This window comes from Sapajus apella, unplaced genomic scaffold (genome assembly GCF_009761245.1).
Source record: "Sapajus apella isolate SASKATOON/1434 unplaced genomic scaffold, GSC_monkey_1.0 scaffold25, whole genome shotgun sequence".
NCBI lineage: Eukaryota > Metazoa > Chordata > Mammalia > Primates > Cebidae > Sapajus > Sapajus apella.
The window spans coordinates 21,253,595-21,277,080 of record NW_022436965.1 but is presented as its reverse complement, the minus strand read 5'-3'; the positions used below and the strand labels follow the sequence as shown (position 1 = coordinate 21,277,080).

Sequence of the window (23,486 nt, the reverse complement as noted above, 5' to 3'; positions counted from 1 at the left end):
TATTAGTTTTGAGTACTGTGTGTACAATATGATGCTAGGTATAATGGATTACAACAGTGAAGCAATGTAGTATATGTTTTTGTGGGTTTAAAGTCTAATGGAGGCAACAGAGTAAAAAAGTACTAATTTTAATATGTGCAGTGATGGAAATGATATCGACTTAACAGAGTAACAGAAAATCAACTAACTTTAGTAGAGGTAGCCAGAGTTCTGCTTCTGAAGAAGATGTGGAAAACCTCAAGAGTCTGTCATTCCCATTTTAACAAGGAGAAAAGGCTGGGTCATCTATAAAATTAAAGCTTTTCTTAAGCATATCAAAGAACTGAAATTACAAGGCAAATAAACCAAATCCCAAAGAGTGATAAGCCCTACAAGGAGAGGTGGGCCATCCAGACTCTTTAGCCTTGGGAAGAACCCAAGAGAAAGAGATGGCCCTTATATAAGCAGGTAAGAAAACATTAGCAATAATTTTAACATATTCTTAAAGTTTTCACGTGGACTAGCATACCAGTTTGGAATAGCCAAGGATCTCAAATAAGGGAACTTCATACACATTCACAAATTCTTTCCCAGGGGCCTACACCAGGACTCAAGAAAAACTTGAAGCAGGGCAGAGAACCAGAAAGTCTCAGTAGGTGGTTTAAGCAAACAGAAGGTAGTTGGCTGCCACGAAAGGCTGCCTACTTTCAAGCTCTTCTCTTGAATAATGCAATAGCCTTAGGCTACTATGGGGAGGAGCAACAATCCATATCATTCCCAGGGCCCAGGCAGAAATTCATTGATTTGGGGTAGAAATGTAGACAAAATCCATCTGCTTTTGGGAGAGAGGTAGGAAATAGTCTGCCTTCAGGACACAGGAAAACAATGTTACTGCTAGAGGAGTAGAAGCAAAAATTGACCTTGGAGAGGGGCAGAAAATCTGGACCCAGGATGCCACATGGATAACAAAAAGAGGTCTACTCTTAATGGGGAATGGGCATGAAATTGTTGCACAAGACTAACAATAGATTTGAAACAGATTTCGACCACTATTGGGAAATGGTGCAGGAATGTTGAGAAAGCCACATCCCTGAGGGCCAGTCACACAAAGCTTACCTAAGACTGAGGCTAGCCAAGGACAAAAAACTGTCTTTGCTGTGAGCCTAATACTAAGTAATGAGGAATGCCAGTCTGTTGATGAGGACTCAGCAAAAGTGTAAATATAGATTCTCTCTGTGGTGTAGGCATACAGGGATCCCTGAAAATTGAGGTGGAACTCAGAAAAGTCCTGTACTCCAGGTGCACTACAGGTATAACGTAATAGCAGTCAACCACTGGAAGAATGTGAAGCCTATAGTATACTGAAGATAGTAACCACATCAGTACAACCCAAACCCCTACAAACTGGTGTCTACATTGACACAATTTCCAAATTAATGGTCTCTGTGTTAGTCTATTTTGCATTGCTATAAAGGAACACCTGAGACTGGATAATTTACAGACAAGAGGTTTATTTTGGCTCATGGTTCTGCAGATTGTACAAGAAACATGGTGCCAGTATTTGCTTCTGGTTAGACCTCAGGAAGTTTTTACTTATGGCAGAAGGAAAGGGGAGCTGATGTGTCATGTGACAAGAGCAGGAACAAGAGAGATGTCAAGTTCTTTTATTTATATTTTTTATTTTATTTATTTATTTTTTGAGACAGAGCCTCTGTTGCCCAAGCAGGAATGCAATGGCACGATCTCAGCTCACTGCAACCTCCGCCTCCTGGGTTCAAGCAATTCTCCTGTCTCAGCCTCCTGAGTATCTGGGGTTACAGGCATGTGCCACCAAGCCCAGCTAATTTTTGTATTTTTAGTAGAGACCAGGTTTCACCATGTTGACCAGGCTGGTCTTGAACTCCTGACCTCAAGTGCTCCACCAGTTGGCATCTGGAATTGTAAATCCTTTCCAGAAAGTTTTCAATTGACTTTGCTGAGATCCATGAGAGGAGTCACTGTCTATGGCAGCTATAGCCCTATGAAATGTATTCCTTAAGAAATAACACTTGAGAGTTTGAGACCAGCCTGACCAACACAAAGCAATCTAAGGGCTTGGAGAGATATAAGGCTGGTGGTGTGTATCTGAATGTTTTTCTCTAAACCCGGGGTTTTCAACCAAGGGTCCATAGTCATGGTGGAAGTCCTGGTGTATATAACACCCCTGGTAGTGTGGGCCACTTTTCTGCACAGGGGCAGGTGGAGACAGGCTGCATGACAGTCATACTCTCAAAAGGGTCTGTGATGCCAAAATAGAACCAAGAGGCACTGTCCTGATTGGTTCAGCTAGGGCTTCTATTTCACTTATTTACTTCATGTGGAAGACTGAAAAAAAGGCAAGAATACCCACTGGAAGTAGAGGGGAGGCCTGGCTGCCCCTACAAATATCCACAGAGTGGCACACTGAGGGTCCTTCAAAGATATCTTTTGGGGACCATTTTTCAGTTAGCCACACTGTGTTATGCAGGCAACAAATGAGTCAGACATGTTTACAAAGATCCTTCAAGGGATGGTGTGGTACAATCAGAAAGAACCTTCTGAAGACATTTATTAAAACTTCCTCATTCTTCTGTGTTTAATGACTACTTAATATCCTTGTGAATGAATGTACCATAATTTATTCAAGCACTTCCCTCATTCATGGACTTTTAAGTTGTTTCCAAACTTTTTCTATTAAGAACAATGTTACAATGAATCACCTTGTAATGGTCCAATTGCACAACCTGCATCCTGTAGCTAAATCAGGAGCCCATATTCTGGGTTCAGACTCAGATAATTGGGGAAAGATAAGGGTGGATGGATGCCTGTTACATTTTACAACAGATAATAGATTGTGTAATATATACTGAGCACTGTTCTAAGTATTTTTGAAATGGCTTTATTGCAATAGAATTCATATGCCATACAATTAAAGCATACAATTCAATGGTTTTTAGTATATTCAGAGTTGTGCATGCAACCATTACCACCATCTAATTCCAGAACATTTAAATCACTCCATTAGTCTCTTATTACCATTTCCCCTCCTCTACCCCTCGGCAACCATTAATCTACTTTCTGTTTTGCCTATTCTAGACATTTACTATAAGTGAAATCATACAATATATAGTCTTTTGTGTCTAGCTTCTGTGAAAGGATAATACCTTGGGCCCCCAAATTTCTAAGCTAAAGGGAAATTCAAGCTGGGAACTGCTTAGGGCAAATCTGCCTCCCATTCTATTCAAAGTTATCCATCCCTGTGTTCGCTGAGATAAATGCGTATCTGATTGCCTTCCTTTGGAAAGGCTAATAAAAACTCAAAAGAATGCAACCTTTGTCTCTCACCTGTCTGCAACCTGGACGCCCCCTCCCCGCTTGAGTCTTCCAGCCTTTGCCTGCAGTGTCCTGCCTTTCCAGAGAAAACCAATGCACTTCTTACATATATTGCTTGATGTCTCATGTCTCCCTGAAATGTATAAAAACCAAGCTGTGCCCCAGCCTCCTTGGGCACATGTCATCAGGACTTTCTGAGGCTGTGTCACAGGCGCTCATCCTCAACCGTGGCAAACTAAACTTCCTAATTTAACTGAGACTTGTCTCAAATTTTCGGGGTCTACATTTATTTCACTTAATACAATGTTTTCAAGGTTCATCCATGTTGTAGCATGTGTTGGTGCTCCATTCTTTTTTATTGTGTGAGTATGTCACATTTTATTTACCATTCATCAGCTGATGGCCATTTGGATTGTTTCCACTCTGTTGCCCAGGCTATAGAGTGCAGCGCTTACTGCCCTGAGATCGTGGCTTACTGCAGCCTTGACCTCCTGAGTCCAAGCCATTCTTCCTCCTCAGCCTTGCAAGTAGCTTGGACTACAGGGGCCCGCCACCATACCTGGCTAATTTTTAAAACTATTTTGCAGAGATGACTCTCCCTTTGTTGCCCAGGTTGGTCTAGAACTCCTGGGCTCAAGCCATTTTCCCAAAGTGCTGGGAATACAGACATGGCCACCATGCCCAGTCTATTTTTAGTGTTTTTGAGGTCAGTAAAGCAAACTATTGTACAAACAGTTTAACAACAATCTTTTATTCCTTTCCACATTCCTTCAGTCAGTTTTGTTTTTTTTTTTTTTTGAGACAGAGTCTCGCTCTGCTCTGCCGCCCAAGCTGGAGTGCAGTGTCCTGATCATAGTTCACTACAGCCTGGAACTCCTTGGCTCGTGAACCTCCTGCCTCAGCCTCCTGAGTAGCTGGGTTTACAGGCATCCCCCACCACACCAGGCTAATGCCTTGAGTGACTGGGGACAAAAAAAAAAAAAACAACTCTTGGCCGGGCTACGTGGCTCATGCCTGTAATCCCAGCACTTTGGGAGGCCGAGGCAGGTGGATCACTTGAGGTCACGAGTTCGAGACCAGCCTGACCAACACGGAGAAACTCCGTCTCTGCTAAAAATACAAAATTAGCCGGGCGTGGTGGCACATGCCTGTAATCCCAACTACTCGGAGGCTGAGGCCAGAGAATCGCTTAAACCCGGGAGGCGGAGGTTGCGGTGAGCTGAGATCGCACCACGGCACTCCAGCCTGGGCAACAAGAGCGAAACTCCGTCTCAAAAAAAACCCCAAAAAACCAAAAACTTTTCCAGTGTAAGCACGACCGCAATATGGATGAACCACAGCCTTTGTTCCCGTCTGCACGAGGTTTCTTCACCGTCTTTGTTACTCCAGAGCCTTGCACGTGGTAGATGCTCAGCGTTTGTTGCCAACAGGCAACAGGGCGAGGAAGCGCGGCCCGTTCGGGTTTGGAACACAGCGCCGGACGCCGAATTAGCGTTTGGCAGCGCCTGGTGGACTTCAATCCCAGTCTCTCCGGCCTGACCCGCCTCCCGGGACCAAAACACGCCTGCGAAGGCCGGCGCGGGGGAGGCGGGCGTGGGCGCGGGGCATGCCGGGCGCCCCCAGGTGGGCAGGTGCCTGGGCGGGGCGCGCCGCGGTTGGCGTCCTGGCGGCTGCCGAGCACCCGGAAGAGCCAGCAACTTAGCGAGCGCAACAGGCTGCCGCGGAGGGGCCGGAGCCGGCGGGGACTGGGCCGCAATGGACAAGCTGAAGAAGGTGCTGAGCGGGCAGGACACGGAGGACCGGAGCGGCCTGTCCGAGGTGAGTGAGCCCGGGAACTCGGCCCTCTCGCCGCGCTCCCGCCCTGCGTTCCCTGCCCGGGCCTGGGAAGCCTGCTGGGACTTCCAGGAATTTCTGGACGGCAGCTCTGCCCCTTCTCCTACTCTTCTCCAGCATGGCTCCGCGAGGAGCCCCGGCGCTGCACTGGTTGTTCGGCCGCGGCGTCCTTTTCTGCCCCGCGCCCCTTCCTTCTGCCCATCCTCCCCGACAGAGGGCCAGGCAGGAGGAAATCCCTGGACTGACCTGTGAGTGGGAGGGCGGGTGTCCCGGCGGTCGGTCCCAGCCCTACCAGCCGGGGAATGCGCTTTAGGGCCGGGCAGGGCTGGAGGAAGGAGCCCTTGCTGGGTGGATCGCGGCGATGGACCAGGGCTGGGGTGTTGGGATGGCGGTCCCCACCTCGCGACGAGGTACTCCGCCTTTGTTTTCTGCCCGGTTTAGTTGTAGAGTGTGACACTCCCACCCGGCCCTGTGCACGTCTTGTGATTGTAAAACTGCCTCCACCCTATGAGGGCAGGGATCACGTCTTGTGTCTCTGTGTCCACAATGCCCACACCTAGACTCTAGACACCCAGCGCCTCAGGAGACTGCCTGCGTGTTGATTTGTTTTATTAGAAATTTTTTTTTTTTTTTTTTGGAGACGGAGTCTCACTGTCGCCCAGGCTGGAGTTCAGCTGCGCGATCTCGGCTCGCTGCAGCCTCCACCTCCCAGGTTCAAGCGATTCTCCCACCTCAGTCTCCCAAGTAGCTGGGATTACAGCCACCTGCCACCAAGCCCGGCTAATTTTTGTATTTTTACTAGAGATGAGGGTTTCACCTTGTTGGCCAGCTGGTCTCGAACTCCTGACTTCAAGTGATTCGGCCCGCCTCGGCCTCCCAAAGTGCTGGGATCACAGGTGTGAGCCATCGCGCACGGCCTATTAGAAAAGTTTTGATAGTGCTGAAACCTGGCCGCTAATGTCCTATGTTGTAGAACCACACAGAATGTTGCATTTCTATTTTGGATGCTTTTGTCTTTTGTTTTCCTTTTCAGATGACAAAACAACGTTTCTCTTCACTTTTTGGAGTATTCTTTAGCCCCCGTTCAACACCCTCCCTGAAATGCGGGTATTGAACAAGATGATATGGCCTCTTTCAACTGGAAACTGGAGTTTTCCCTCTCACTTTAATCAGTGTTTCTTCTGGGTTTCTCAGCAAGCTGCTTTCACCCTCGTTTGTGGTAGCTGATTTTATTGTTTTGTTTTGTGTGATACTGGTAATTATACTTTCTGCATCACATCTCAGAATGTAAAACTTGCCCTCTGAATTACCTGGAGGTAGTAATGCTATGCGATCAAATGTTGGAGGCACTGAAGTTTAACTTTTTGACATTTCAGAACAAGTTGGTGGTTTCTTTTTAATTTGTTGTCTTTATTAATTGGTCAAGGCCCAGGATTAATTTCACAGGTTCTTTTTCCTTGATTTCTAGCCTCTATTATGAATCTCAAGTGGAACCTCAGACTGGGCCTAAGAAAGGTCTGACTTGTAGGTTGCTGACCCTTGCTATTTAAAGCTTTATTTCTATTGACTGTCAACAAGCCTTGATGAACAGTTGGTGCTTAAGAGGAGGTACTTTCTCTCCCTGCAGACTCTTGGGAGGTGGAGTGTTGACAGTGGGATGATGCGGATATTATTGTCTCAAAAATCATCATGAAGTAGTGGGCCCACGGCTAGTGAAGTTTGCAAACATAAATGCGGAGCTTGTTTTTAACCTAAAATGGTGAATGCCTGTGTTGGATGTTATGAGAAGGGCTTTAATGTGTTATGCTCAGGCACCTGTTGGATCTGTTTTAAAAAGAATAGGTGCTTCATTCTTGTTTTAAAATACTTTGGTCAGCTTCCTCTTTCTGAGTGAAATTTCTGTTTATAATACCATTGTATGGTACTTCCAGAGTCTTGAATTCCTGGGAAATGTTTTGTTGCTGACCGACTTCATCTTTTTGGCTTAGTTTTTACCGATGAGGTCAGAACCTCCCTTAAAATATTGGTGCTGATTTATTTGAATGTCTCACATTTTTCATGGTTTGGGGGCTGGCAAAACTGGTGGATTCTGTGAGGAAATTGCTGTTTTGTATGGCTAGATGAATTATTTATTAGGTGCTCTTAAACATCTCTTTAAGAGGTCACTAGAAGAGAGTGCTTTTTAAAATTTTTATTCCTTTAATGCAAACCATAAAGGTATGACTAGTTCTATTTCTTCTACCTCTCCTAGGTAGTTATAAGATTTTCATGGCAGCATCTGATTATAGCCTCATGATGAATTTTCTGATTGATACCTCGTCTTCGTAAATACACCTTAAGTCTTTCGTTTCACTGGACTTTTTTTTCTGAAAGTATAGGTTTTATGTTTTTCGTAAAGGATTCTAGGGACAAGAAAGTTGTGAATAGTATCTGATTTTAAAGTGTGGAAATGAAGCAGTATTCCTTTCTCACCTTCTTCTGGTCACCAGTCCTGTTTTTCTGAACAATTCTTAGTTTTACTTCTTGGCGAGAGCCCCTCTTCTCTCCACATCCCAGAGTGAAAGGGACCTTTGTGAATAACTGCCAGTCAGACTGCTAGTGAGCACATGGCCTGCGAATTCTATCCAGGTACTATTTTAGCTACTCTAATTTCCAAAATACGCTAGCACAGCTTCCAGCAGTCATGCATTTACAGACATTTTATGAGTTTGTTTTCATAATTTGGCAAAAAGAAGTGTTTTGCTTTCACTGAGTCCAATTAGAAGAAGTGGAACAACAGCTTCCTCCTTCCCTGACCAAGTGTGCTTGTAAAAGAGCTTGCAGCTACATGTAATGGAAAAGTCCAGTGGTGAAATGCGCCCCCACCCCTTCCATTTTGGCAAACAGTGACATTTGGATGGACTGAGCTTGAGAGACTTGGATGTGGAATGTCACTTTCCTTTCTGAAGGTAGAAACCAGAAACACATTTTTGGCTGAACTGCTTCCTGTTGCCAGTGATTTTAATTTTTATGAGGGCTGGAATCTCACTGTTCTGTTGAGGTTATTTAGCAATCTAGATGTCAAAGTCAATTCAAATTTCATTCTTAACCTTATGGCTTATCGTCTTAAAGTAGAAAGGTTGAATCTTTTAAAATATCCTTGTTGATGCCATGCAGTGCTCAGGGAACCATCCAGTCCAGTCCTGCTACCGCTGTTCTTCCTGTGAACAAGCCAGTCCAATCCTACCACCGCTGTTCTTCCTCCGAGCAAGCCAGGCCCATCTAGTACCACTCGTCTTCCTGTGAATAAGCCAGGCCAGTCCTACCGCCCTTTTCTTCCTATGGGCAGCTTGTTCTTTTTTCACCTTGGCAGGGTAAGTTCTTTGGTTCTTGCATGAGTTCAGGAAGAGTGGTAGCTTCTCATTTTGTCTGTCCTTGGTGGGAGGCTAAATGGTTTAGTCAGAAGTGGCCTGACTAGATTGTCTGGGGCCGTGTAAAGCCTGCTAATAGAGCATCATCACATGGCTCATTTTGGCGTCCAAGGGGGTTTGGGAAACCAGACTCCTCCAGGAGAGGTTTACCTCAGTGTAGAATGAGGTGGCTGATCTGTCAGGCCATCACACTGGCCCCTGCTGCCTGTTACTGTCCATAATTTGTGCTTTCTGTGCAGGGTGATTAGCCCAGTTCCATTATATATGAATGTATAACCTGACCTAAATACCTTTCTGCTGAGTGGAGATTAAGGTAGTCTTTAGCAATACGTGGCACACCTGGGGGGAGCTTCTAGTCCTTCTTTTCAAGCTTCTGGTTTGACGGGAACTCAGGAGACAGGATTGAAAACAGATCCCTCAGATGGAGATAGGCAAGGCTGACCCAGTCGCCAGTCTAGTGACCCTTGACTCTCTGCTACGACCTCCCTTCCTCCATCAGCCAGGTGGAAACAATGGTATAGACAACTTTGACCTCTTTGCTAGATGGAGACTATGCTGGCCACACAAGGTGAGCGCTGTCTGAATATACATGGCCTGGCTGCCCTGTGTGGTGTTGGTCTCTCATTGGCAGCTGTGTTTGTTCAACTGTGCCCACTTGCATCAGACTAGCAGGGTTGCCCATGCAGACAGTTGGTCGTCGTTTTTTTTTTTTTTTTTTTTTGAGATGGAGTTACACTCTTGTTGCCCAGACTGGAGTACAATGGCATGATTTTGGCTCACTACAACCTCCACTTCCTGGGTTCAAGCAATTCTCCTACCTCAGCCTCCCAAGTAGCTGGGATCACAGGCATGCATCACCACACCTGGCAAATTTTTTGTATTTTTAGTAGAGATAGGGTTTTACCGTGTTGGTCAGGCTGGTCTCAAACTCCTGACCTCAGGTGATGTGCCTGCCTCGGCCTCCCAAAGTGTTGGGATTACAGGCGTGAGCCACTGCGCCCTGCTTTTGTCATTTTTGACATGAGAAAATAACTATTGGGAGCTACTCACAGGCTGTCCTGTTTCAGTAGTTTTTTTGGAACTCCTGGCTTCCCCTGAACTTTGCTCCAGGGAGGGATCAATAATGATGTCAAAGAGTCAGGATGAGCAGGAGAGTAATTAATTAACCAGGATTTGTCTCACACTTGGAGGAGCTGGCTAATGCCAGCACCCTGTAAGTACAACATCCGAGCCAAGAGTGAGTAACGAGGGTGAGAGTTGACGTAGCAGAGGATGACCAGTGGACCAGCTGCTTGACTGCCGTCCCTTCATCTTTTCCTTATTTCCTGGGACTCTGTCTGGTGGAGCTCATGCCTTTCTAGTTGTGGTCCTCACCTTGCCTGGGCTGTGGGAAGGCTTTGGGCTACTCTAGGATTGCCCGTCTTGCCTTCTTGTTTGTGAAATGGGTTGTGCTTGAGGCAGGGAGTTTCTACCTCTGAAGATGTTCAGCTGGAGACACAGCTGTCAGCTGCCGGAGAGAAGATTCCTGTCTGCATAATAGCTTTACAACTCTGATAAGGTCTGGATTCGAAGACTTACATTGCCTGAGTGTGTAGGATTCTGTGCTTCTTGCCTTCTCTAATATAACTTAACATTTTCCAGGTTTAATTATGTGCTTGCTTTGTTTTTAGTAAATGTGTGCGTATATGTAATTTTTTTTTTCTTTTACAATTTTAGGTTGTTGAGGCATCTTCATTAAGCTGGGGTACCAGGATAAAAGGCTTCATTGCGTGTTTTGCTATAGGAATTCTCTGCTCACTGCTGGTAAGATTTCTCTCCCTCCCCTGTCTTTTCCTCCCATTCGTCTTTGCTATATATTCCCCCTTTTGCCCATCTCCTTTCCCCTTTTGCTCTTCACTAAAATGCATGGATGAGAGAAGAGGGGAATAAGAGAGGTGGGGAAGGAAATGGACTTCTGGGGCTTCCTCTGTGAGCTCTGCTTGTGTGGCTGGGTGGGAGGGGTTGCTTATGTGCAAACATTATTGTGCTTTAAATTCCAGGGTACTTTTCTGCTGTGGGTGCCCAGGAAGGGACTACACCTCTTCGCAGTGTTTTATACCTTTGGTAACATCGCATCAATTGGGAGGTAACTGTTTTTTTAAAATCCAGTCTTAGCCAGTCATTCGATGGGAAAATGGATATTGGTTGTACTTGAGGGAGGTAAAAGAGAATGCTTCGGTAATTGTCAGGGATTTGGAGAGAAACAAGAGTAGTTAGAATATCTCACATTCATCTTGTTATTTCAAAACATTTTATATCTTAGTGTGTCTTTGAAACACCTGGAAGAAAGCAGTAAATAATAGCTGCCATTGTGATTTTACATATACAGGAACTGTGACACAGAGCAGTTGAATGATTTCTTCAGGGTTTACAACACATTCCTCCTGCTTGCTGTATTCTTACTACTGCCAGAGATTAAGCTGATGATTTTCAAAGGGCTTATCACTCCAGTGGCCATAAGGGAAACTGGTTTCTATTTAGTGTCAGACCTTCCCAGACCTGAGTAGCAGCTCATGGGAGCAGGGAATGTAAGCACTTCCTGTAGGTTGTGGATGCACAGACTTTGCAGGTCAAGCTCATTCACACTGATGCTTCAGTCGCACTGGTACCAACAACTCCACCCTCTCCCAGCTGGGAGCACTGGCCTGGTCCCTACCTGAATGACCTGCAGGAACCTGAACTTAGGCATCTGTTTTCCCCTTTTTCCCTTCCCTTGTGTCTCTGTAAATGGCTTCAGAGTCCTGGCGGTCCAAGCCTCCCCTCCGTGATTCCTCACCAGGGTTTGATGTATACCTATCTTACTGGCTTCCTCCTCTTTGTCCTCATGGCTGTTTGTGCTTCCCTGACTGAATTGCATGCTCAGTGGGTAAGCACTGGTCACACTCTGTGCTGGGCTCAGAGGATACAAAGACAAGTCCAGTTTGGTCCCTGCCAGGCAGACAGACATATACTTCATGACATAAAAGGATATGGAAAGAGGTGCTCAAAGAGGGGCAGCTGACATGACCTCTGTCAGGAAGGGTTTCCTAGAGAAGGTGATATCTGAGCTGGTCTTCGCTTTGGCCTGGATCACCCCTTATCTGAACAAGATGCCTCTGCTGGGCCTCTCTGTCTCCTCCATTGCCCCTCTCCAGGCCATTTTCGACTGCGTTGTGGAGACATTCATTTATAGCCCTGTTTTCTCTGTACAGATGAAGTCTAAACTCCTCAACACGCATACAGGAAAGCCTCTTTGAGATCTGGCGTCACCGTGGTCCCATTCCCTACCCAGTGTGCTTCCCAGCCAGGCCGAACTTCCTGCATTTCCCAAAATGTTGTCGTGCCCTTGTTAGGTTGTTTTCTCTGCCTGGAATGCTGCCCTAGCTGTACCTCCCCTGGTTTGGTAGATACTTGCTCATTTGTTAAGACCTGGCTCAAAAGCCACCTCTTCTATGAAGCTTTTCCTGATTACCACCTCCTCTCCAGAACTGATGACCTCTTCCTTTGGGCTGTCAGTATCCCATCTGTAATTATGTGCCAGTGCAGGTAGCATTTTATTACACGTACTTGCTAGGTCCATAAGCCACTTGATAAGGGCTGCACATGTATCTTACTTGTCCCCATTTGTACCCAAACTTAGTTTTGTGTTTGGCTGGAAATGGGGGATGTTAATTAAATGATCGAGTGCATGATTCTGGCCACGTGCTTAAAGCTTAATTTATTAGTGCTGACCTTAGAGATGTCTGTTGTTGCCTCTAAAGCTCTTTCCAATACTAACTTTTGGTGGGGGGTGTTGTTTTGGGCAGACAGTGTCAAGTTATAATGTATAGTCTAGACTGAGCATAAATACATGGATGTGTTGCTTAGTCCAAAGAGCTCTTTAGCAAATCCCAATGGACTGGATTCTTCATAGCACTGAGTAGGGAAATAATAAAGGGAGCAAATTGTTATTTTCCGGGTATATTTGGGAAGATGTGGCTTTGCCCGCAGTCTGTTATGGTTTTGTGTATATGCTATGTTTAATTTTTAGGACTAGCCTTGACTTGCTTCTTATTCGGTGTAGGTTAAAGAAGTGTTCTCTTACTTGGGACACTTGAGAGTGAAGCCTTGAATTCAAGTTGCAACTTAATGGCACTGCAAAGACAGGAAGACTTATTGGCTGGGTGTGGTGGCTCATGCCTGTAGTCCTCTCGGTAGGCTGAGGTGGGCGGATCACCTCAGGTCGTGAGTTTGAGACCAGCCAGGCCAACATGGTAAAACCCCATCTCTACTAAAAATACAAAAATTAGCCAGGCATGGTGGCATGGACCTGTAATCCTAGCTACTTGGAAGGCTAAGGCAGGAGAATCACTTGAACCTGGGAGGCAGAGGTTGCAGTGAGCTGAGATCATGCCACTGCACTCCAGCCTGGGTGACAGAGCGAAACTCTATCTCAAAAAAAAAAAAGGGAGATTTATTTTTACAAATGTTTATTTTTGTTGCATACTCAGTAGCTAATATCGTCTGCTAGTTGGCTTGTATTAAACACTAGCTATAATGAGCTACCACTGGAGTGACACCTCAGGACTCAGGAAGCATGGCATAAAGTTGGCCCTGGTACTTGTATGTTAGGCATGACAGTCTGCTTCGTGTATGATTACTCTTGCTAGCCGTGTCTCAAGTTCATTCATACAGAAGGCACGCTTGGGATGTCTTTTTCCATCCAAGTACTAACCAGGCTTGACCCTGCTTAGCTTCTGCGATCAGACAAGATCCAGCGCGTTCAGGGTGGTATGGCCGTAGACTGCTGGCGATGTCTTTCAGAGCTTTGGAATTCAATAAATGGAGAGTGGAATGCCGGCTCTTTGGTAGCTATGTGATTTTCTCATCTCTAAAATGATTTTAATACATAGCTCACAAAGTTGTTGAGAAGAAATGAGGTAATATATGTAATATCTGACATTTAGCAAACATTCAACAAGTAACAGATGATATCATCATCATTAGAATTATTCTTTGAAGATTATGAAAGAAGATGAAATGCTCTGCATTTTAACATAACCTACCCAAGCCTGTAAGATCTGGTTTTTCTTTAAATTTCCTGAGCCTTGTTTGTTTCCATGAGAAGGTTGTCAGGTGGGCAAGGTAGCATCTCTCAAGGAGAAGGCTTACCTAACCTAGTGGTATGATACAATTCTGTAGTCACACCCTGGGTCTATCATTCCCTGGTGGGGTGGCCTTGGATGAGTAACTCTCTGGGCTTTGGTGTGTAATTGTTCCTACTTTATAGGTTGGTTATTGATGGATTAAGTGAGAATAATGCACAAAAGGCCCTTCAGCACAGTGCCTGCCACAGAATAAGAGCTTTTCAAATGTTAGCTACTATTGCCACAGAAGTCCTAGGGAGGCGACTCAGTGTGCCTAGAGCAGTTCTGTTCTGAACAGCTTGTGTGTGTGTTTGCCTTTTAGTACCATCTTCCTCATGGGACCACTGAAACAGCTGAAGCGAATGTTTGAGCCTACACGTTTGATTGCAACTATCATGGTGCTGGTAAGGTCTGCTTTTTAGCTGGACTTCTGAAATGGGAGTTTTTATTTCTGTTGTATAGGATTTTTTCCTTGTAACCTAAGGACCTCTTCTCTTTTTCCTTTCAGCTTGACTCACTACCTTATTCCTATGTGGCAGAAGGGGACACTCGACTTTACCTAATACCACGATCCCCTCCTCCCCTAGTTTGTGTTTCAGTGGGTGTCAAGGTGCTGCCAGTTCTGAAAAGCACCTCTAGAGGGCATTGCTTGTCAGACTAGCCAGAGTGGTATGGTGGTAGGAAGGGAGCTTCCACACCTTCCTGGTGACTGTCGAAGCCACACACAGGCCAGGGCTTAGAGGGAATAACTCAGAAACACAGGATTCATTCTCTAGGGTGGGTGTCCAGTCTTATAGGATAGGCTCTTTACTCCTCATTATCTGACTAGGGGACTTATTACTGTTTTTCATCCGTCTCCCCAAAGTGGGAGTGGCCTCCTTATAGCCTGTCATCCTTGTGCCCTGCTCTGACAACAGTGTCTTCAGCTTTGTTATATCATCCTGTCCCATTGACCGCAAATGCCTCGCATTTTTGGCCCATTCTCTTGCCTGCGGTTGTCAAAATCATTCCAGACCTGCATTCTCTGGTCCAGAATATAACCATTCCAGAATATAACTCTGCAGTGTAACTATTGCAACATTTGGAACTTGATGAACATACTTTTATTTTTAGTTTCACATATGTAATCTCATTTGTTCCAATAGGTGAGTTCTCGAAAGCGGTGACATTTGCTATTTATTTTGTGTCCCTTCACAGTGTTGGGCACAATGCTGGAACGTTTAGGACATATTTGAGTAGTTACTGTTGGAGGATGGAGAGGAAAGGTGTGGCCGACTGCCTTAGCACCAGTGGTCCTTGGCCAACCCCAGATGTCCGAGATCTGGACAAGTCTCCTGTAGAAAGAGCTTTCTAAGAATGGCCTTAGGGAAAGTGTTAGGTGACATGTAAACAAATAACTGGCATGCTCACTGTGAGATTGATATCTCATGTTAACCTTTGGCCTCGCCTGTGCTTTCTGCTGTAGCATTTGGCAGGAGTTAAAGTAGAGAGATTTGTGTTAAGCTTACTTTGGTGCATTTGAACGAAAAGATGGATGGATGGATGGATGGGTGGGCCTGAAATGTGATTTGTTTGCTGGGCAGAGGTTCTGGGAAAACTTGAAAGTAAAAGAACATCTTTCTCTTTTTAATCTATGTGAATCTTGATTGGCTAGTTTGATTTCATGGAGATTTTTAACTATTCTGCCAAACATGGATGCTGAGGTGGGTTCACTGCTTTGAGATGAAGGATGCATTTGGGATGCTGTGAGAATCACAGACTCTGATTACCGCAGCCTAAGAAGTATTGTACCTTTGTCAAGAATAACAAGTTTTGAGGATTTTTTTTCTGCCATGTTATCATTGTCATTAATTAATGTTTTCTTTCTCCTAGTTGTGTTTTGCACTTACCCTGTGTTCTGCCTTTTGGGTAAGTGCATATTTTAATTTTTCTTAATCCTTTTGGCTTTTGCCTCTTGTCTCACCCTCTCCTGTAACCATATCATTATTTTTCAGTGGCAGAACAAGGGGCTTGCGCTTATCTTCTGCATTTTGCAGTCTTTGGCATTGACATGGTAAGTAACCTTTTAAACAATCCTCCCCCACATAACCCACTGACTGATGTAGCCGAAGGAGATAAAACTCCCATGTTGCGAGTGCGAGAATGAAGAAAATACAAAAGCTCTTTAATTTGAGGATTCTCAGTGACGAAAGTGAAGTCGGGCTCCAGAGCAAATGCCCATCGCCCCAGCCCACTGCCAAGAGATGGCATTAGTGGTCCTGAGTGGCCACAGGAGGCTGCTTGTTTGCCTGCTGTGGCATTCTCGCTGAACTAATGGTTGATTTTTTAAGATGTTACAAATATTATTAAACCACTTATATCCAGTAAGTGCAAGGACAATAAAAGTATTGTAAGTGATGGTAAAAAGGCTTGTGAGTCACATAAAGGTTAACAAAAAAGGAAAGTGGCAAGAAAAATAATGAGTGTTACATATGTGATAGGATGAATCATTTAACAGAAGGACAAAGAGTGAATTATTAGCAGGAGATGAGGAACAGTCACTGACGAAGTGGAAAAACTTGTGTCTGTGGGCTGAAGGATCAGCATATGTGCTTAGAGGCCTGTTGGCTTTTGGTAATTCAGCTGAAGAGTAGGAAATTGTAACTGTAGAGCCAAGACTAGTAAAAGGGCTGCTGGAGACATTTTGTGAAGCCATTAATGGGGCTTTAGGTTCATGGTCCTTTAGAGCCTGTACAACATCAGAGTGAGGGGGTGGTGACACAGGTGGAATCTGTAGGCTGCAAGACATTCCTGTGGTTTTTTCAAAGACATTCCTGTGGTTGTTTTGTTTTTTTTTTTCAAAGGGCTAGTATCTGCCAGAACAGTTTTAGTATAGATGTGACTCACCTATTTTTGGAAAAAAAAAAAAAAAAAAAAAGTTTGCTATAATGCAAAGAAAAGAGGATTGTAAACATTTTAAAGTTCCCAAGAATTAGTTAACTCCTGTTTGGTGGAAATGAATCTTGAAACTGTAATCTTAACTCCCATCCCTCCCTCTAGCAATTTTGGACTTTTGAATAAATATAGTTTCAAATTGCCTTTTGGAGTCTGTACATGGTAAGTGTAAGATTTGGAGAAGGAAGGTAGTGTGATTTTTTTTTTTTTTTAATGGCTTGCACATTTGATTGGTAGACTGTTTATATTTTGATTTTCTTCTAGGGCAGAAATTGGTACCCATATACACACACCTTGCTTTGCTTATAGACTGATTTTGTAGCCAGTTTCAGAGGTTCAGCATTCATATGGGCTCAGATGAATGGTGATATTCCCTTTAACACCAACACATTCTGACTGTGTGTGCTTTTCTAAGGGCTGACCAACTTACAGTCTGTCTGACACACAGTCACTGGTTCTTTAGAGTTATGGAGCCTCTTCCTTGTACTGTTCGCTTCTAAGTGACAGGGCTGACCTAACAGGGATTTACCAAGATACCTTTAGACGTACTGCGTTTTTACCCATTTCTTTGTTTTCTTCTTTCCGGTTCTCTTTTTTCTTCTTTTAAAATTAACAGGAGCAAGCAGAAAATTTATCCCAATTGGGAAGAAGCTAAATTCTGTTTAGAATTTGTAAAATGTTAGGAGTTCAACTGTGCCAAGTGTGGGTGGCTCACACTGTAATTCCCAGCACTTTGAGGGGCTGAGGTGGGAGAATTGCTTGAAGCCAGGACTTTGAGACTAGCCTGGGCAACATAGCAAGACCTGGTCTCTGCAAAAAAAAAATAATAATAAAATAAATAAATAAAAATTAGCCACCCATGGTGGCACATACTTGTAGTCCCAGCAACTCTGGAGGCTGAGGCAGGGGGACTGCTTGAGCCTAGAAGTTCAATGCTGCAGTGAGCTGTGATTGAGCCACTGTATTCCAGCAGCCTAGGTGACAGCACGACCCTGTCTCAAAAAAAGAAAAAAAAGAAAACAACTATTCTGGGTTTTATTTGATATTTTTTCAGAATAGAGCTGCTGTGCCTTCTGGGTATCAGGAATCTGCCTGTTTTAGGCGATTGCTGCTAGCTCCGGATTATAGCAGTACTGCAGTGAGGCTTAGGTCATAGGGGTTATCTCCACATGAACCTTTTGCCCTCCTGCTGTGGCTACCTGTCTGTACATCGTGGCATAGTGTGTGTGTCTGGGTGCACGTGTACATGCACATGCGTGGGCCTTTGTGTGCACTTGTTCACCCCCCAGGCTGTGGATGGGAGAGGGTCTGGATAAATCACTGCAGGTGCTCTTACAGCTCAGAAGCCCATTCCGCTGGATAATGTACGCCCTTCATCTCATTTGACCCATTGTTTTGTTTTTCATAGGTATAGCCTTTCCTTCATACCATTTGCAAGGTAAGACTGTATTTGGAAATATGATTTCTGGCATTCATTTTAATTTAGAGTGTGCTTTCACTTGTTTTATTTATCTTTGCTGAAATCTTTTGAGCCAAATAGACAAATATTATACATCTCATTTATAGATTAATAAGTTAAAGGTCACCCCACCACCCACTCTAATTATACAACTAATGATGGATGTTTACCCAGGTACACCAATTTCTGATGCTGTGAACATACTATCATATATGGTGCATATATGCACATTATTACTCTTTTAACCTGTAGCTTTGAGTAGGCTTTTCTTTTATAACGGTGACTATCACTTTAATCACTAAGACATGGAGGGATCTCCATTTGTTCTTGTTTTCTTGCAGTATCCCACTGATGGGAAGGTTTCACAAGAGCTTAAAAGACAATAAGCAGTACCAGGGCTGCAGTGTGACCTCGAGCAGCTCTCAACCCCTCTGGCCTCAAAGCATTGATAAGTAGACTGAGTTGGTCTAGATCATCTCCAGAGGCCTCTTTCAGTTCTGAAATTCTAATACTCCAATCCTCTTTAAGCATGTTCAATGATGGACCTTTCAAAATTAGCCACATGGTCTTTGCCTCTGACTTTGTTCTAGTGCAACTATTTAACTTACATTCTTTCTTTAAATAATTACCTGTTAACTAAAAACAAGCTTTAAAAAAAAAACTCTACTGAAGAAATGAAAAATTATGCATGACTTGAGAAGGAGGAAGAGCAATCTTTTGCCTTACAAATTCGAAGACTGTTACTGACAGTGATTTGAAAGTGCTGAGGAGTGATTGGATGTGAAGTTAACAAGCCCTTCAAGCGAAAGACAGCTGGGTGGCTTTGTTGATAGATTCTAGGAGGGTAACAGTTATGAAATACTCCATGTAGACCTGGCTGGTTTTGGGGGCTGGTGGTGAGAAGTATATGGGCAGGGATATCCTGGGAAGCTAGATTTTTATGTGAAGTAAGCCAGAGTCCATCGTAGCTGAGCATCCAATGAGATATTGATTAACCTGCCAGCATTTGAATGTCTCTTGGTCCTTGAACCAGCCACATAATTTGTAGGGCCCAGTGTAAAATAAAAATGTGGGCTGCTTGTTTAAAAATGGTTAAGAATTTCAAGATGGCAACATCAAGGCATTGAGCCCAATGTGGATTCTTCTAAGTATGGGGCCAGTGTAGTTGCACGGGTCTCATTTGTGAAACTTGCTTGGAGTCATTCGTCAGAGCTTCAGGCTTGATCTGGATTGGCATGTATAAAATTTATGTACAAGTGATTAATTGAATGATGGAATTTTATTTGAGATGGTGAGTTTCATGTGCCGAGCAGATGAATTACTCCTGTAGTACGGAGGGAATCACAGTGTTAGGTCCCCACCCTTTTTTTTTTTTTTTTTTTTTTTGATATAGAGACTCACTCTGTGGCCCAGGCTGGAGTGCAGTGGCTCGATCTCAGCTCACTGCAACCTCCAACCTCCTGGGTTCAAGCTATTCTCCTGCCTCAGCCTCTTGAGTAGCTGGGGTTACAGGCACATGCCATCACAGCCAGCTAATTTTTTGTATTTTTAGTAGAGATGGAGTTTCACCATGTTGGCCAGGCTGGTCTCGAACTTCTGACCTCAAGTGATCTGCCCGCCTCAGCCTCCCAAAGTGCTGGGGTTACAGGTGTGAGCCACAGCACCCAGCCCCACCCTTCTGTTTATAAGTTCCCCTAGAATAGCTTTTCCCACAGTCTTCCACAGAAATAGTGTTTCTGTGGAAGAAGAGAGTTCTATGACCAAGTAAGTTTGAAAAACAGGTTAAGCAAAATTAGGTAGGTTCCTCTTTGCCTGGCTTGCTAGATCCTTCCATACGCTATGTGTATAGTGAGCTGCTATGAGGGGGACTTGTGTGGCCATAAAACCCTTCCTGTGTAGAGACTCTTTTAGGACTTTAGTGCAGAGTACATGTCTCAAGAAATGCTGCCCTGGAATCATCTTGATACTAAAATGCAGTGCCTACTCATGGAATGCATCCATTCACCTCTCCCTCCCTTATGTGACTTCCCAGCATCTAGCGCAGCACCGTTAAGAACGTGGAATGGAGCTGGGGTATGAGAAGCATAGTGCCACATTGCACAGTGTGGTGTGGTGGTGGAAATGGAGGTGCCTGCTTGTGTAGAATAGTAATTTCTTGAACACCAACTCTTCTTGCACTGTCTTCACCGAATTTCAAGGAGGAATACCTGTGATAAGGCTAATACAGTGTTTTAATAAGTGCCCAGGAGCCATAGTGAGCGCACTGTTAGGGAGCTCCCGTAAGGTGCCCCTTAAAATTTTTCTGCTGCCTACTTAGAATGAAGAAAGGTCTCAGTTAATATTTGATTTAATGCTGTCAGTGCATTCTGTGACTTTTGGCTGATGTTAAAGTGCAGCAGTTCTGACTGATTTCTTAGTTTCTGACAATCTGTATTTTTCTCTGATTATGATGGCTGTTCCCATAATCAGACTATAGGGTAAGTGGGGACATCCCTTCTTACAGATGAGGAATTTGAAACTCAAACAGGGCAAAGAACTTTCCCAGGAGAGTACTACTAATAAATGTTGAAGCTGCAGTTTGATACTACATAGGTCTGATCTTTCAGTCTAGGTGCTTTCTACTCTGCAGCTTCCACGCTTGGGTGCCCGGGAAGCTCTAAAGGAGGAGGGCCTTTGGGGTGATGACGTCCCACCATCTTTGTGTCTTTTCTTTCCTAGGGATGCTGTGAAGAAGTGTTTTGCCGTGTGTCTTGCATAATTCATGGCCAGTTTTGCGAAGCTTTGGAAGGCACTATGGACAGAAGCTGGTGGACCGTTTTGTAAATATCTTCTAAACCTCTGTCTTACAGACATGTGCCTTTTATCCTGCAGCAATGTGTTGCTTGTGATTCGAACATTTGAGGGTTACTTTTGGAAGCAACAAGACATTCTCGAACCTGAATATCAGTAGCACAGGATGAGAAGTGGGTTCTGTATCTTGTGGAGTGGAATCTTCTTCCTGTTTCCTCTCTGGATTGTTATCCCACTGAATTCCCACGAATACACACCTGTTAAACAGCAGCAGATAAGCCTTGGGTGCCAGTGATTCCCAGGTGGCAAAAAGCAGCCCCATCAGAGATCCCAGGGGAGCAACAGTAAGGGACAGAATTTTGGGGTCAACTTGTCCCTCAGCATGGAAACCGTCACCTCTGTCCTACATGGAGTGAGCATGCTTCTACTCTGGTGTCTGAGAACAAATGACTCTGCCTTACACAAGCCCATGGAGAGCCTGGCCATGGAGTGAGGTAGATTATAAGCACTTTTTGGTGGTATATGCTGTTTCTGAATCTGAACCCAGGCATTCTTGGTGTTCTGATTCTATGCCTGACTGTGGAATGTATTTTCTGACATTTGGTGCAGACTCTTTTTCTCTTGGGTTTTATTTCCTGTCCCTCCCTCCTCCTCCCAACATACTTTTCTCTATAACCTTCAGGCACTAGATGGAGAAAGAACAGCAGCAGCAGAGAACACTGCTATCTCTTTTTGGACAAGAGCCCATAGGAGGTGAAAAATCCTGCTACTCTCAGCTGTATTTTTTTTTCTTCATTATTTATAAATGTTTGCTTTTAAACTGATTTTATTTTCCTTTCTTCCCTGGAGCTGGGCCGGGGAGAGTGGGTGGGAAGGCAGATCCCTGCTGTGCGGCCAGCAGGAAGTAGGCACGCCTGCCCAGTGACCTTTAAATAGTCCCAGTGTTTGCACTTCAGCCTGTGCTGGGGAGGATACCTTAGACTGCAGGTGGTCTCATATCAGCCTGATGCCTAACCTACAAAGTGCTTTTATGTACATGATCTTTTCTGGTTCTTATGGAGAGACTTGTGAGGAAGCAGGGATTGTTATCCCACTGTGTAGTCAAGGAAATCAAGGCCCACATTAGTTTTTGCATCCACCCAAAGCCACAGCGTCAGCCTCTTTCATGACACAGTGCTTCCTGGCCTGTCTCTGATTGTGCCTCCTGTAACTGCCTGTGACTGTTTCCCTCATTTTCATCAGCCAAGCGGTCTCCTAGCTGGCCCTCCCTGCCCATCTCTTTTGGAAGCTGCTTTCTGGATCTGCAGGATGTTGACTGTTCCCTTGTGTTCCCTTTCAGCTTCTCCTCATTGCGTGACCACCATCAGTGCCCTGTCTTGTCAGCCAGCGTTCCTGGCCCTCCAGGACCTCCAGAGTCACCCAACAAATGACATTTATCTGGATTGCCTTTCTGCTCTTTGCCCATGGCCAACTGGTCCACTAGGGCTCCTCCTCTGTTACCTCTAAACCAAAGGGAGTAGCCTGCTGGTTGTCTCCTTGCTTGTGGCTAGTTGCTGAACCTTGCTTTGTTCTATTGTGGCTAAGAACTCAGACTGACTGGTCTCTCCTTTTTTGGTCTTTTTTGAGACAGAGTCTTGCTCCATCGCCCAGGCTGGAGTGCAGTGGCACGATCTTGGCTCACTGCAACCTCCGCCTCCTGAGTTGAGCAGTACTTCTGCCTCAGCCTCCCAAGTAGCTGGGATTACAAGCATGTGCCACCACGCCTAGCTAATTTTGGTATTTTTAATGGAGACAGGGTTTCACCACGTTGGCCAGATTGGTCTGGAACTCCTGACCTCAGGTGGTCCGCCTGCCTTGGCCTCCCAACATGCTGGGATTACAGGCGTGAGCCACTGCATCCTGCTGGTCTTTTCTTCTGAGGCTGGGGAGGTGTGAACAGGCCTGACGGGACCAGAGGGAGAAGCTGGTCTTCCCAGGTCCTTTCTAGGCCACTGAGGGCATCCAGTCATATGCTCAGGTCCCTAACCTGCCCGCAGCCAGGAAAGGAAATTTGATGCTACCCCTCTGGCTTTTGTGGGATTCTTTCACATCCCAGGTGCCTCTTGGAGACAGATTTCAGAAGGGCTGTGGTGTCCGAAGGGGCATGGAGGAGGTGAGGAGTGCTTATGGTTCCTTTTCTTTAGAACTGATATGAGGCTTGGCTGAGCTCCAGCAGCTTGGAATAAGACACCTAGAAGGCTGACTCCTCCATGTCCTCCCCTTTTTTTTTTTTTTTTTTTTGAGACACAGTCTTGCTCTGTTGCCCAGGCTGGAGTGCAGTGGCACAGTCTCAGCTCACTGTAACCTGTCTCCTGGGTTCAAGCGATTCTCGCGCCTCAGCCTCCCAAGTAGCTAGAACTATAGGCATGTGCTACCATGCCCGGTTAATTTTTGTATTTTTAGTAGAAACGGGGTTTCACCGTGTTGGCCAGGCTGGTCTCAAACTCCTGACATCAAATGATCCACCTGCCTTGGCCTCCCAAAGTGTTGGGATTACGGGCGTGAGCCACTGCGTCCTGCCCCTCCATGTTCTTTTCAATGGCTGGA

At 44.9% G+C, this 23,486-nt stretch overlaps 1 protein-coding gene across 2 annotated transcripts; it reads left to right on the top strand.

The window, feature by feature from the left end:
• Window positions 1–4,594: 4,594 nt before the first annotated feature.
• SFT2D2 (SFT2 domain containing 2) lies at window positions 4,595–21,510 on the top strand. 2 transcript variants are annotated; one of them, XM_032291468.1, is made up of 8 exons: window positions 4,611–5,148; window positions 10,290–10,376; window positions 10,613–10,698; window positions 14,040–14,121; window positions 15,590–15,625; window positions 15,712–15,770; window positions 18,060–18,089; window positions 20,829–21,510. In XM_032291468.1, exons 1-8 carry the CDS (start codon window positions 5,086–5,088, stop codon window positions 20,866–20,868), a joined length of 483 nt encoding a protein of 160 aa, XP_032147359.1. In that variant the 5' UTR covers window positions 4,611–5,085; the 3' UTR covers window positions 20,869–21,510. The 2 variants fall into 2 exon arrangements, with proteins under 2 accessions (XP_032147361.1, XP_032147359.1); XM_032291470.1 differs by lacking the exons at window positions 15,590–15,625; window positions 15,712–15,770; window positions 18,060–18,089; window positions 20,829–21,510 and adding an exon at window positions 14,226–15,583 and having other exon boundaries at window positions 4,595–5,148.
• The last annotated feature ends 1,976 nt before the right edge of the window (window positions 21,511–23,486 follow it).